Source organism: Panthera onca, chromosome D3 (genome assembly GCF_046562875.1).
Source record: "Panthera onca isolate mPanOnc1 chromosome D3, mPanOnc1 haplotype 2, whole genome shotgun sequence".
Taxonomy (NCBI): Eukaryota; Metazoa; Chordata; class Mammalia; order Carnivora; family Felidae; genus Panthera; species Panthera onca.
The window spans coordinates 56,120,738-56,134,466 of record NC_138350.1 but is presented as its reverse complement, the minus strand read 5'-3'; the positions used below and the strand labels follow the sequence as shown (position 1 = coordinate 56,134,466).

Here is a 13,729-nt window from a genome sequence, read left to right as displayed (position 1 = left end):
TGTCCTGTCTATAAATAAAATGAAAAATGCATGATTCTATGGTCTGGCAGCTCAAAAAAGTTGCTATTCCACAAATTTTCTTGGCATCTTTGTGGCCTTCATGCAATAAGGCTAAGAAATAGGTGTCCTCCTAACAGATGATACAGAATTAGGGACCCAGGGCTGGGTGGGGGATTAGGAACTACTTATTCAAGCCTAATTCTACAAAAAATGAAGACACAGAGGGTTAAGTGATTATGGGTCGAAGCCTCCATGTCATCTAAAAATAAATGAGAATCTTGTTTATTAGAATATCTTTATAGCTATTAGCCTATAAATGGGCCCCCAGGCATCTCTCCATCAGGGGGCATGAGGCTGCCAGAGAGTGTTTTGGGGGAAGTTTCATTGCTTCCAGCAACATCGAAGAAATCTTAGGCAGAACTCTACAGAGCAATAGAAAGAACAAGGAATTTAGAGTCTAGTAAATCTGACTCCTAACCCCTACTAAATAAGAACCTCTGCTTCCTTTTGTGTAAAATGAGAAAAGCAACAGTCATCTCAAATTAGGAACATGGTATCAGTTCTAGGTCTTAAGATAACCTTCTGAGATGACAATTACATAACTTTGACGTGAATTAAAGACTCATCCTGACTCTGCCTTCATGACAGACCCTGTAAGCAGTGAAGTTAGGAGACATGACGTACGCAGCAGTTAAGAGGTCAAGCGTTAGGTTTATGCTAAGCCTCATCAGTAAAACAGGGATAATTATAGCACCTGCTTCATACGCAATAAATGGGGCTACCGACAACTCAGCAGGTTAACTGCGCAATTGGGTATCCTGAGGCCATAAGCAAACCATGCATGCTACACGACCTAATTAGAAGTCCGCACAGACAAGAAGTAAGGGCGAGGATTAATTGGTAGATTATTCTTTCATTCACTCATTAAATTCTGGACTGTTTATGTAATAAGTGCTGTGGGCACTGAGAACAGGGAGGTGAGCACACAGCCCTGATGGAGTGTACAGTCTAGCAGGGGAGATGGTCATTAAGCACATGGATAAATAGTTAAAACTGATGACAGCCGTGGAGGAGTGCAGTGTTCCCAAACATGTTAGGAGGGACACAACCTGGTCTCCGGAGTTCAAGGAAGGCCTCTCTAAATATACCGTGATTCTGAGTAAACATCTGAGCTGAACTGTGGGGATGGGGTGGGCAGGGAGTGGTTTGGGAAGTGAGTAGAGATGCAGGCAGAGGCCGGGGCAGACAGGCCTCAGAGGAACAGTTTTAGTCAGAAGTGCCAGGATCACAGCCATGTGTTTAAAAGCTCACCATGCATACAGAGTGGAGAACGGATGGGAAGGGCAAGGGCGTGTGAGGGGAGATGGGACCAGCTAGTCTGTGTCAATAGTCCAGGTGAGGAGTGAGGGTGCCTTGGATGTATCTCATGAATAGAAAAGGCAGACTTACAGAGTTACATAAAAACAGAGTTTGCTCTAGTTCCTGGGCCTAACAGTTACCACCTAAAAAAGAGAACCAAAGAAAATTACCCTAGAGAATTCTCAATCTGGATAGAAGGACTACAAACAATGATAACCACAAAAACACAATACCTAGTGGTTCCCAAATATCAGAAATGGCGAGCTACACACCTGAGGCTTTCCAGGCAGGAAGATACGGGAGAACCAGCCCATGACCCAGGGCTCTGGGACAGTACTCAGGGACCCTGCATGGTGACTAAGAGCCCCGGGTGGAGCAGTGAGGGAGACCTCTGCCCATGTTTTCTCTTACAGGTTTATACAGGCTGGGTGACTAAGAAGGGCCTACATGAGGAATGGAAAATATAGTTGGTATATGTGACTTTGTCACTTTAGATTTGTGGGCACATGTGTCTTTGATTAGACCACTTCCTACAAAAACGTACTATTCACACAGCCCTCTCAGGCACTCAACAGAATATTAGAGAATACAAAGGAGGAAATGGAAAAATAACTCATTTCATCTGAGGAAAAAGATCTCTCCTTGAGTATTTAATTTAGCAAATATCAACATGTAAGTAAAACAAACGTTAAGTCACTTGCAGAATCGATGTTCATATATATACTGCTGCTGAAATGAACTTAAGCTTATTTTCTTAAAGGATTAATTAACTCCTGGCAAACAATTATCCACATGAGGATTTACACTTCTATTGTCAACAATAACTATTTAAGTGTGGTATTCTTAATTTCTAACAGCTCACATGTTGACATTAATTACATTACATATTATGCTATTATTCAAATGCTTTGTGTGTTTATAAACTGTCTCCTTAATTACACCAAGGAGGCAAGCTACAAGGTACTCAAGAAGGTAGGACCATATATTATTCTTCATTTGTACTTCTATAATCTGGCAAAGTGGCGAGATTTAAATTGCTATTAATGTGCAAATTACTCCCCATAATTAAGACATGAAGTGATTGTGATTAAATTTACATATTTAGAACAGTCATGGAAGGAGAAGATAAAATACTTAGATAAACCATCTTAGTAGATGCAGTGATATTAGGCAAGAAAGATGGAAGCAGCAAAAGAGGCTGAAATAATGGTCAGGAAGTCTATGGCTGGTCAAGGAAGAGACATTTTCTGTAGTTCCTTCCAAATTTTTGGAATATTAGGGGAACGAATACAGGACACCAATGATCCTCAATAGTGCTGTGGGGGAAAAAAGCCTGGGAAATGCCAGGTATGTCTGAGTTTAACAGGTTTCTCTACAGATGGGACTTAGCAGAGCCTTCTCTATGCTACCTTGTGGTGTGAAATCTCCATGAAGAATTCAAAATAAACGATGTTGGCTCAAGGTACTTTAAATTAATACACCTTTCCCAAACAAGGACTTCATGAGACAGTTTGAGAGATTCTAAGCTTGTGAAACACTCTGAGATCCCTAGAAGAGTATTTGGGCAAGAGTCACTGTATAGATTTATTATGAGATCAGAGTCATATTACATATCACTTTCTCATAAATGCCTTCCTCAGCCTTTTATATAACCAGCTATAGATCATTCTTGAACTTAGGAATGGAGAAAATGGGGAAATCTAAGAAGAATCTGGAGAACTAAGGCTTGCCCAGCCAAGACTCATTTTCCTTGCCAGAGGTACTTCCCTATGACACATGGAACTCAATTTCTCCATACTGGCTCTAAGGAGGTCAAGTCTCTCTCCATGGACTCACGGCCGCAACTTCCCAAAGGGAAAATTCTAATAAAATTATGTGGGTTTTTTCAGTAGTTCTGCATAAATGTTTATATGATATAGCATTATTTCTTTTTAAAACAAGATTAAGTTGTAATACAAATTAAATGCTAATTAAGGTAATACCTTAATTTTCTTTCACAAGGGTGTAATTTTTTGCATATGTGAATGAGTCCAAATGCCACAAACATTTTTAGGATAAATTAGAAGTCTGTATAAAATTGTTAGGTTAAAAATGATAGCGACGTTTCTTAACCATTAATGATAAAAGCTGTAGCATATTATGGCATTAAAATTTAAAATTTACCTCTTTCACTGGCATCATCTACTAGAACAATTTCTTCTAGCATGTGTCTTGGTGAGCGATTAATGACACTATGGACAGTTCGCAGAAGTGTGCTCCAAGCCTCATTGTGGAAAACAATCACCACACTTGTTGTAGGAAGATTATCTGGATACACCTTTGTTTTACACCTAGAGACAAAGCAAATGCCTTTATAAAAAGTGACTGTTAAAACAGCATACTCAATGCACCTGGAGAAGGAGGGGTATCAGAACAATAAAGACAGTTTGCTCTAGTGCTGGGACTCTTGGGAACTGTTCATTTAAGTTTCGGTTTATTTAAGTACCTATTTAAAGTTATATTTTTAGATGTAAATTATCTTAAAGATGTTAACTGTACACTTAAAATTAGGCACCTCTTCCTGGTCAGTGTTTTCTGTTGATTCAATTTAATGGACAATGTATTAAGGTGACATCATCAATCTGAAACTGAATGTGTCTCAAGAATCCAATTAAGACAAAAAAAAAATGGAATCACTGGAATCTATGCAGTTTAATAATCTAAACAACAACAAAAAAAACACTTTCCACAAGAGAACTCATATTTACTGAGTACTATTTTGTATCGGCAGAGAAGCTTCCTAATAATTCTTAGAAGTATCTGAGGACACATTTCACACAGGAGAAGATGAGGACAGACATAATAAGGAAGTAGCAGGGCCTGACTGAGAACTCCAAAGTCCATGCTCTGCTCAACCAAAACGCGTGACCCCCCTTCCTCCATGCTAAAATACCAATATGCATCTTGTGTAGTAAAGACCAGGTCTAGAAATGCAATCACCAAGAAGACCAAACACACCCAAAATATATGCACACAAAACCAACATATTAGTCATATGTTTCCAGCACTTTTTTTTTTTTTTTTAATTTTTTTTTTCAACGTTTTTTATTTATTTTGAGAGAGACAGAGCATGAACGGGGGAGGGGCAGAGAGAGAGGGAGACACAGAATCGGAAACAGGCTCCAGGCTCCGAGCCATCAGCCCAGAGCCCGACGCGGGGCTCGAACTCACGGACCGCGAGATCGTGACCTGGCTGAAGTCGGACGCTTTAACCGACTGCGCCACCCAGGCGCCCCTATTTCCAGCACTTTTTTAGGCAACATGCCCTCTCCCTCCAGTCTTGTTAGCTGGATGAAACTACTAAACCACAGAGGACTATAACAGCAGTTAGCAAGCAGACACCAAGGGATGCAGCTTAGAACATGAGCTCTCCTAAAAAATGCACGTGTTAACTCTTTTGGTTTGGTTTGCAATCTGCAACCATCACTCCAGCCTTCTATTTCCACCTTTGTTTCCTGCTCTCTTACAAGCTCCTCAAACCTTGTGGTCTCTCCTATCTCATCTGTTATCACCTGCCAGTGGGAGTGGAGAAAGGAAAGAAGGGGAAAGAAGTAAGAAAAATACCAGTGAAACCCCTCTTCTGAAGCAGTCATGATGACCCACTTACTAGGTCCCACACTAGGGCGGCTGGCTGGCAGCTGGAAAAAAAGGAAAATGGAAGGGAAAAGAGATGACAAGGGATAGGGACTGAAAGGAGGAGGAGGAGGAGCATTCATTGTGGGGGGCCCCATCAACACTACTCCCTCTCTTTCCAAGGAGAAAAGGACAAACAGATAGCATCCATTGTCCTTCATTAAATCCCTCTTCAGCCCCTACCATCCTCTTGACCATTCTCCAAGTCCCCCTTCACAATGTGGTATTCGTCACCTATTACTTATAACCTTACTCCTGTCCATTGGCCCACAGCCTCATTTCCACACCACATTCCACACCCCTCACCTTAGGTTCATTCCAAGCCCCACCAGGAAGCCACCACACAGCCTGCTGCCCTGTCTACAGTTCCTTCCAAGTCCAGGCAGCATTGGTGAGGCCCAGACAACCAGGTGTGCAGGCCATGGGAAGGATATTGTGCCCTTAGCATTCCAAATAACACTTTTGCCAACAGCTTCCCATCAAAACTCTGTTATGTTATAAATGGTGGCTAGATTATATACATACTCGGTACTATGCTTCAGATACATCACAGGTGAGCAAGTCAAGACACTCATGTTCTCATGGTGTTCATCCTGAACACTTGACCCACAGACTACCGGCACAGGACTCTGAAATCAGGAATGGCCTGTATATGAGTAAAGGGGGCTCAGAAAAAGTGTTTCTAATATTATTTAACTGAATCATATTAAGTCATATATGATCTCTTTTCTCAAATTAATCTTTACTCATTATTGTAGAATTGGGACACAGAAAACAGCCAAGGTGACTACAAAGTTGTTGGCTTACAAAACAACAAAAGAGCAAAATCAAGACCCAGAAGATAATTAGGCAAAATGCACAGTGTATAAACAGTATGCATGGCTAGCAAGCAGACAGGAAGAAGAGAAAATCCTGAGAAAGCAAATTCTGCAGAAGAAAAGTAAGAAGCCAGATTTCTTGGAAGATACAGTAAAGAATTCAATTCTGGAAGTGTATGGAAAGGAAGACTTCAAAGACTACAAAGAACACTAGAAATAGAGACTAAAATGGAAATCATTCACAAGAGGATGTAAGAATCAGAAAGCCAAACAAATATTAGGATCTGGACCAAAGGGAAAATAATTTCCTAAATCAAACAGTTAAATTTAATAATTCAGAGAACACAGCAAATTCATAAATGTTCTCTCAAAGCAACACAGAAAATATAGAGAAAATATGAAAAGTCAACATAACTGATCTCAGAACACGTAACCCCCACCCCAACCTAGACATAAGGCTCTCGAGGAAAACCAAAGGTCCTTTCAGCCTTCTAGTTAAACTGTTCCCATGGAGGGACGACCTGTCCCCGTGGAGGTGAGAGTGGGGGATCCTTCTGGGGGCGGGACACACAGAGCTGAGGACGGGCAGGAAGGTCACAAGCAGCTTTCTTCCACCCTGTCCCAACAGAATCTTTCATCCTTAGGAATGAAAATTAGCCAGTGTAGGGTTGTGCTACTTAAATAGTTACAAGCAGGTTTAACAACAGGGTGTGGGGATGGGGAGAGAGGGAAAAGAGGTTTAATTTTTTACTGAAATAAAACATACATACACAGAAGCAGACAGATCACAAGTATGCGGCTGAATGAATTTCCACCAAGCGAATGCATCAAGTAGCCAGCACCCAGATGAACGACGGTTTATTTACTTATTTACTTCATCTGGCACCCAGATGAAGCCGACTGTGACCAACACCCCCACAGGTTTCCTTTGTCCCCTTCGCAAGGTCACCACTCTGCTGGACCTTTAGCATTACAGAGGAGTTCTGTTTTTTTTTTTGTTTTTTTTTTTTTTGTTTTTTGAACTTTATTTGAAAAGAATAATATAGAGCAGTAGTTCTCAAGCTTTTTTTCATAATCCCTTTATGTGTTTAAAAACTGATGATCCCAAAGTGCTTTTACATACGTTATAGCTATTGACACTTACAGCGTAAACTAAAACAGAAAATTTTAAAACATAAGCATCCACAAACACGTATTACACTAGCTATCAGAGAGATGATTCATTACTATCACAGAGTGTGCCCATTATGGATTTATGGTCTCTTCGCTCCCAATATACCCTCCACTGCCTACTCTGTGGCAATGTAGCTGGCTCCTGTAAGCATTTCTCCTTTGCAGCTGGCAAGAGGCATACAGAAGCTGTGCATGGCACACATACAAACAGAGAGTGTTGGAGGGACACTGCAGGAAGTAAGGAGTTCCCTTCCTGGTTCCCGTGCGCTTTCATTTTTCTTCTCCTTCCCACTTTGTGGCTGCCAGTGGAATGTGTGGTGGACGCCCAGATGCGCTGTCTCCAATGAGTTTCAACAGCACCTACCCCCTCAGGCAGATTCTCAGCGAGTCTCCCAGGCACCTTAGCAGCTCGCTTCTCAGTTTTGGCTTCCTGCACCCCTAAAGGGGGGAGGTTCCTGTTTGCCAGTTCTGGCTCTGGTTTCCTGCCTCAATGCACTTCAAAGTGTATTTCCTGCTTATTAGGCCTGCCTACCAGCCCCCACTCTGGAGGGTACCATGTGCCAGGTCTCACCAGGAGTAACCGGTAAGATTTCCCTCTATCCAGTAACCAGTTATTACACATTCTCCAATGAGGTCTGAACCACAGCATTAGGGAGGGGGCTCCCTTCCAAGATGTTACATTCCTTGGTACTCTCAACCCATGATATACTTTACAATTGTCTTTGCCTCCCTGCAGTCAATCCCACTATAGTTAACAATTATATTAAACTTTCTCTGTTCAAATTACTGCATGATTTCAGTTTCCCAGCTTGACCCTGATCCATATAGCCTCTCAAACTCCACTGTGCACCAGCTGAGTAAGACAAAAAGGGTTAATAATTGTCTTGGTATTATTATGAAAACTTTTTGACCTTGCGGGCTCCCTGAAAGAATCTGAAGGACCTCCAAAAGTCCCAGCATCACACTTTAAGAAGTACTGATACACAGCATATTCTTTTGTGCCTTAATCCTTTCCTTCGACATTGTTTGCGTATCATCCATATTGTTATGGGTGACAGCTGCACAGTATTCTTTTACAGGACATATAAATTATATGTATATACAATTATATATTATATATATAAATAATAAATATATTATTATACATATATTAGAATGAATATATATATATTATTATTATATTATATATTATATTATATTATATTATATATATATTCATTCATATATTAGAATGAATATATATATATTATTATTATATTATATTATATTATATTATATTATATTATATATATATATATATTCATTCTAACACTGATGGACATTGAGGTACTTTCCAGTCTGGGCTATTATAAACAATGCTGGGGTGTCTGGGTGGCTCAGTTGGTTAAGTATCCGACTTCGGCTCAGGTCACGATCTCGCGGTTCACGAGTTCAAGCCCCACGTTGGGCTCTGTGCTGACAGCTCAGAGTTTGGAGCCTGCTTCGAAATCTGTGTGTCTTCCTCTCTGTGCCCCCCCTGCTTGTGTTTTGTCTCTTTCTCTCTCTCTCTCAAAAGAAACAAACATTTAAAAAATTAGAAATAAATAAAGCTGTGAAAATCACTCATGTACATGTCTTTTGGTGACTACATGTATGCATTTTTGTATTTTTGGGCAATAAAGTATATATAGGCTCAGCTTTAGCAGATACCATAAAATGGTTTTCCAAAGAGGATGTAATAACTTACACTCTCATCAGCAATGTTAGTTTCAATTGTTCCACAAACCTACCAAGAGTGTCATTTTTTTAAAGACCCCCCCCCCCCACCCCACAAAAGGAGGTAATTAAGTTTTCTGAGTTTTAACAAATGCAATAGTTTCATAAAACCACCACCACTTTCAGGAAACAGAACAATTTTACCTCCAAAGAACCCCTTTTGTTACCCTTTTATAGTTTCACCCTCCCCTACACCTAAGCCCTAGCAATCCATATCGGCTCTTCATTGCTATAGTTTTGTCTTTTCACAAATATCATATAAATGGAATTATACAGCATGTAATCTTGGAGACAGGTTTCTTTCACTCAGCACGTCTTTGAGATTCATTCAAATTCTATGTATCAAAAGTCTGTTATTTTTTACTGAGCAGTATTCCATTCCAATCAGTGTTTTCATTCACCAGCACTTTCCAGTTTGGGGCTATGATGAAGAGAGCTGCTAAACACATTCATGTATCAATTTTTGTGTGATCATGTTTTCATTTCTTTAGGGTAGATATCCAGGGCTGGGCTTGCTGGGTTACGTGGTAAGTATAACTTTGTAAGTGTAATTTTTAAACTGCCAAATTGTTTTCCAGAGATACTGTATCACTTTGCATTCTCACCAGAAATGTATGAGAGTTCCAACTGCCCTGGATCTTTGTCAGTGCTTACTATATTTTTTTATTGGAGCCATTTAAATAGGCATACAGTGGTACCTCATTATGGTTTTACCTGGCATTTCCCCAATGACTCATGTCTTTCCATGTGTTCACTTGCCATCCATATAGCATCCTGGGTAAGTCAAATCTTCTGACATTTTATCACATTCATTTTTTTAACTGGGTTACATGTTTGAGAGTTCTTCATGTATTTTAGATACAAGTCTTGTGTTGGAGGTATAGTTTGCCAATATTTTCTTCCAGTCTGTAGCTTGTCATTTCACTCTCTTTTCATCAGAATCAAAGTTTTAAAATTTGATGAAGTTCACCTGATCAATTTTTTATTTTGTGAAATTATGCTTTTTGGTTTTTTAATTTTTTAATGTTTATTTAGAGAGAAGGTGTGCATAAATAAGCATAAGTAGGGGGAGGGGCACAGAGAGAGGAAAGCGAGAATCCTAAGCAGGCTCCAGTGTCAGCGCACAGCCCAATGCAGGGATCAATTCTAAGAACCATGAGATCATGACCTGAGCCAAAATCAAGAGTCAGATGTTTAGCCAACTAGGACACCCAGGCACTCCTATGAAATTATGCCTTTGGCTTCATGTCTAAATACTCTATGCCTCATGCCAGGTCCTGAATATTCTCCCTAAAAATTATAAACATTTAGATTTTACATTTTAAAAAATGTTTAATAATTTTTGAGAGAAAGCAAGCGGGGGGTGGGGAGGGGGGGAGAGACAGGGACAAAGGATCCAAAGTGGGCTCTGTGCCAACAGCAGCAAGCCTGATGTGGGGCTAGAACTCACAAATGGCTAGATCATGACCTAAGCCAAAGTCAAACGCTCAACTGACCGAGCCACTCAGGTGCCCCCTAAACTTTTAGATTTTAGATTTAGATTTAGGATCCAATTTGAGTTAATTTTCATAAAACACCTGAAATGTGAGATTCACATTTTTGCATATGGATATCTAATTGTTCCAACATCGTTTATTGAAAAGATGATCTTTACTGAATGGCTTTAACACCTTTGTCAAAAACCAAATAGCTATATCCCTGTGGGTCTATTTCTGAACTATGTATTCTGTTCCACTAATCTATACGTTTCTTTGCCAACAGCACTGTCTTGATTACTGTGGCTTTATAGTAAGTCTTTATTTTTTAAATTTTTTTTTTTAACGTTTATTTATTTTTGAGACAGAGAGAGACAGAGCATGAACAGGGGAGGGGCAGAGAGAGAGGGAGACACAGAATCTGAAACAGGCTCCAGGCTCTGAGCTGTCAGCACAGAGCCCGACGTGGGGCTCGAACTCACGGACCGTGAGATCATGACCTGAGCCGAAGTCGGACGCTTAACCGACCGAGCCACCCAGGTGCCCCTATAGTAAGTCTTTAAATTGGGTACTGTATTTCCTCCAATTTTACTCTTTTAAAAAATTATTTTTGCTATTTTCTTTGCCTTTCCAAATGAATGTTTAAATCCCCTGCTGGGATTTTGAGTGGAACTGTATTGAATCTACACATCTCCTGGGGGAGAACAGACCTCTTTTATGTGGAATGTTCCAACACAGCTAGAGAACTGAGGCGTTACTTGTCTGACTCTGCTGGGCACTGCCTGTGCCTGTGTCTGTGCTCTAGGCCCAGCAGCGGGAGACAGGAAGAGAGAAGCATGGAGGATTCTACCCATGATCTGGAGACCAGAGCTGTTCTGCTCCAAGAGATTCCCCTCCCTCAGACTCAGCTGCTTGTCTGGCCGTTGCCCCCATGGCTGTGCTGCCCCAGCAATACTGCCTAGGAACTGGGGTAGTAGAGAAGGGGAAAGAAAAAGAGACAAAAATAGGGGTGTTTCTCCATTAACCCTTAAGAGATCCCTTTCTCATTCCTCAGAACAGAAGGAGTAGGTTACTCCTGGGGCTCTCCTTCTGCACCCAGTACATGTATCTGAGTTCTGGCCTGCCTTCAAGTACAACGTTGAACAGAAGCGGAGAGCACACATCCTTTCCTTGCTTCTGATCTCAGGGGAAAGATTTTAGTCTTGTACTATTAAGCATGATATGATACTAAAAGCATGCTTCATGAAAGAAACAACTAATCAATCTGACTTCCTCAAAAGGTACAACTAAGGAAATGAAAAGACAAACCACAAACTGGGAGAAAATATTTAGAAATCACATTTGTATCCAGAATATATAAATGGCTCTTACAACTCAGCAACAGGATGACAATCTGATAAAACATGGGCAAAACATTTAAAGAGAAATTGCATTAGAGATGTAAGAATGGCCAGGGCAATCAGGTGGCTCAGTGGGTTTAAGCACCTGGCTCTTGATTTAAGCTCAGGTCATGATCTCACATCTCACTGTTCCTGGGGTCTAGCCCTGCGTCAGGCTTTGCACTGACAGCACAGAGCATGCTTCAGCCCCATCTTTCTCTGCTCCTGCTCTGCTCCTGCTCTGTCTCTCTCACTCTCAAAATAAATAAATAAACATGAAAAAAAAAAAAAGACATAAGAATGGCTAATAAGTACATGAAGATATTCCCAATATCACTGGTCATAAGGAAATGCAAATTAAAACCACAATGAGATACCACTTCACACACGGCAGAATGGCTATAATAATAAAGACAGGTAAAAAGAAGTGTTGGTGAGGATGTGAATAAACTAGAACTCTCATACATTTTGCTGGTGGGAAGGTTCATGGTGCAGCCACTGTGGAAAAAAGTTTGACAATTTCTTAGTTAAAAATAAGGTTACCATATGACCTAGCAATTAGGAATCTACAAGAAAAATGAAAACATATCTACACATGTACCTGTATACCTTCTTGTACGCCTATCTTCTACACAAATGTTCTTAGCAACACATTCATAGTAGCCAGAAAGTGAAAACAACCCAAATGCTCATCAACTGGTGACAGGAGAAATGAACTGTGGTGTATCCATACAACTGAATAACTGTGGCTGAGTGCGGGAAGGCAGAGTGAATACAAATGGACACGAGAGATCTTTTAGGGGTGATAGAAAAGTTCTAAAGTTATAATGCTTGCATAACTCTGCAAACGTGCTGAAAATATAACTGAATTTTACACTTCAAACGGGTGTATTTTCTTGTAACAGTAAAGATGGAGTAAGTCACTCCCCCCTGTCTCTCCCAGTGAATGGCACTGTAACTCCTGGATACAGTGCACGGAGCAGCTTCCTGAGGGGACTGAAATGTAAATGGTAGCAGCAGCAGGTCAACCAGGGAAGGAGACCAGAATTCGAAACTTCACCAAACCAGTGGGGAGTTTGCTACTTTTGTCCTCTGGCATTAGCCAGCCTGCACTCAAAGCCAGCTCCAAAACTGAAAGTGCACAATGGGTGCCCTAAGGTAAGAGCCCCAAGAGAAGCTCTCTGTTTTGGTCTGAGGAACAAGAAAGAAGTGTCCTTAAAGGTCTTGACTCCTGTTCTGTTTTGTTTTTTTCCTTTCTCCCTCCTCTGCCATCCTAGCAAGTCTGAGTTTGAGCAGCACTACACCGGAGCAGCGGGTCTCCTGGGAGGTGGGATGTCCGTAGAGATCAAAATTACCTGAGCACCATTATTTAGTTTTTATTTTGATCCAAGGCCATGTACATAGCTTAAAGAATAAACAGCTCTGCAAAGCTTGTTTTAAAAAGTTGTTCTCTCAAAAAAAAAAAAAAAAAAAAAAAAAGTGCCGTTCTCTCACCTGTCTGCCATTTTCTCCTTTCCCATAAAACAAACCACATGCAATTCTTTCACTGCTTTCTCTTGGTATTTACCTCCATAATTCTAAATACTATATCTGAATTTTGATTTTTCAGTTCTAGATATTACATATTGACTTACTATAGAATATAGGGCTTATTTCCCTCCTATCCCCATCCTAACACATACACTTGCTACTCCTCAGTCTCCCAATATAGTTACGTTCAAAATTTGGTTCCCTGTTCTTTAATGTTCATATAAGGACTATACAAAATGCTATTTATAGCTGATTAATATATTGTGAATACTTTCCCTTTTCTGTACAACATTCCCTTCCACTTCACCCTGGATTATTTTTCCCCTTTCCTTAGTTTTCTATGTATTTGTCATTAATTCAAACACAGACTCTACAAATTATCTAAATAGTCTCTTAAGATGTTCAGAAGCATTAACTATAATATCACTGAAATCTTAAAACAAGCTCCCCTGGAATTTTCCAGGCTGGCTGCCTCTGTGCCTACACCACTGTCATCTGGGCTCTCCCCCTGCCACCCGTCTGTGGATTCTGTGAGCCCTCTGCACAATGCATCTCCTGGCTTTCATAT

General features: G+C 40.5%; 1 protein-coding gene across 2 annotated transcripts in view; it reads right to left on the bottom strand.

Moving 5' to 3' along the window:
* GALNT1 (polypeptide N-acetylgalactosaminyltransferase 1) overlaps nt 1–13,729 on the bottom strand; it is a 128,217-nt gene that overhangs the window by 22,371 nt on the left and 92,117 nt on the right. For both annotated transcript variants that reach the window (XM_060613623.3, XM_060613622.3), the window contains one exon: nt 3,523–3,689. In XM_060613623.3, the coding sequence (XP_060469606.1) occupies nt 3,523–3,689 (167 nt within the window). The remainder of the gene's footprint in view (nt 1–3,522; nt 3,690–13,729) is intronic.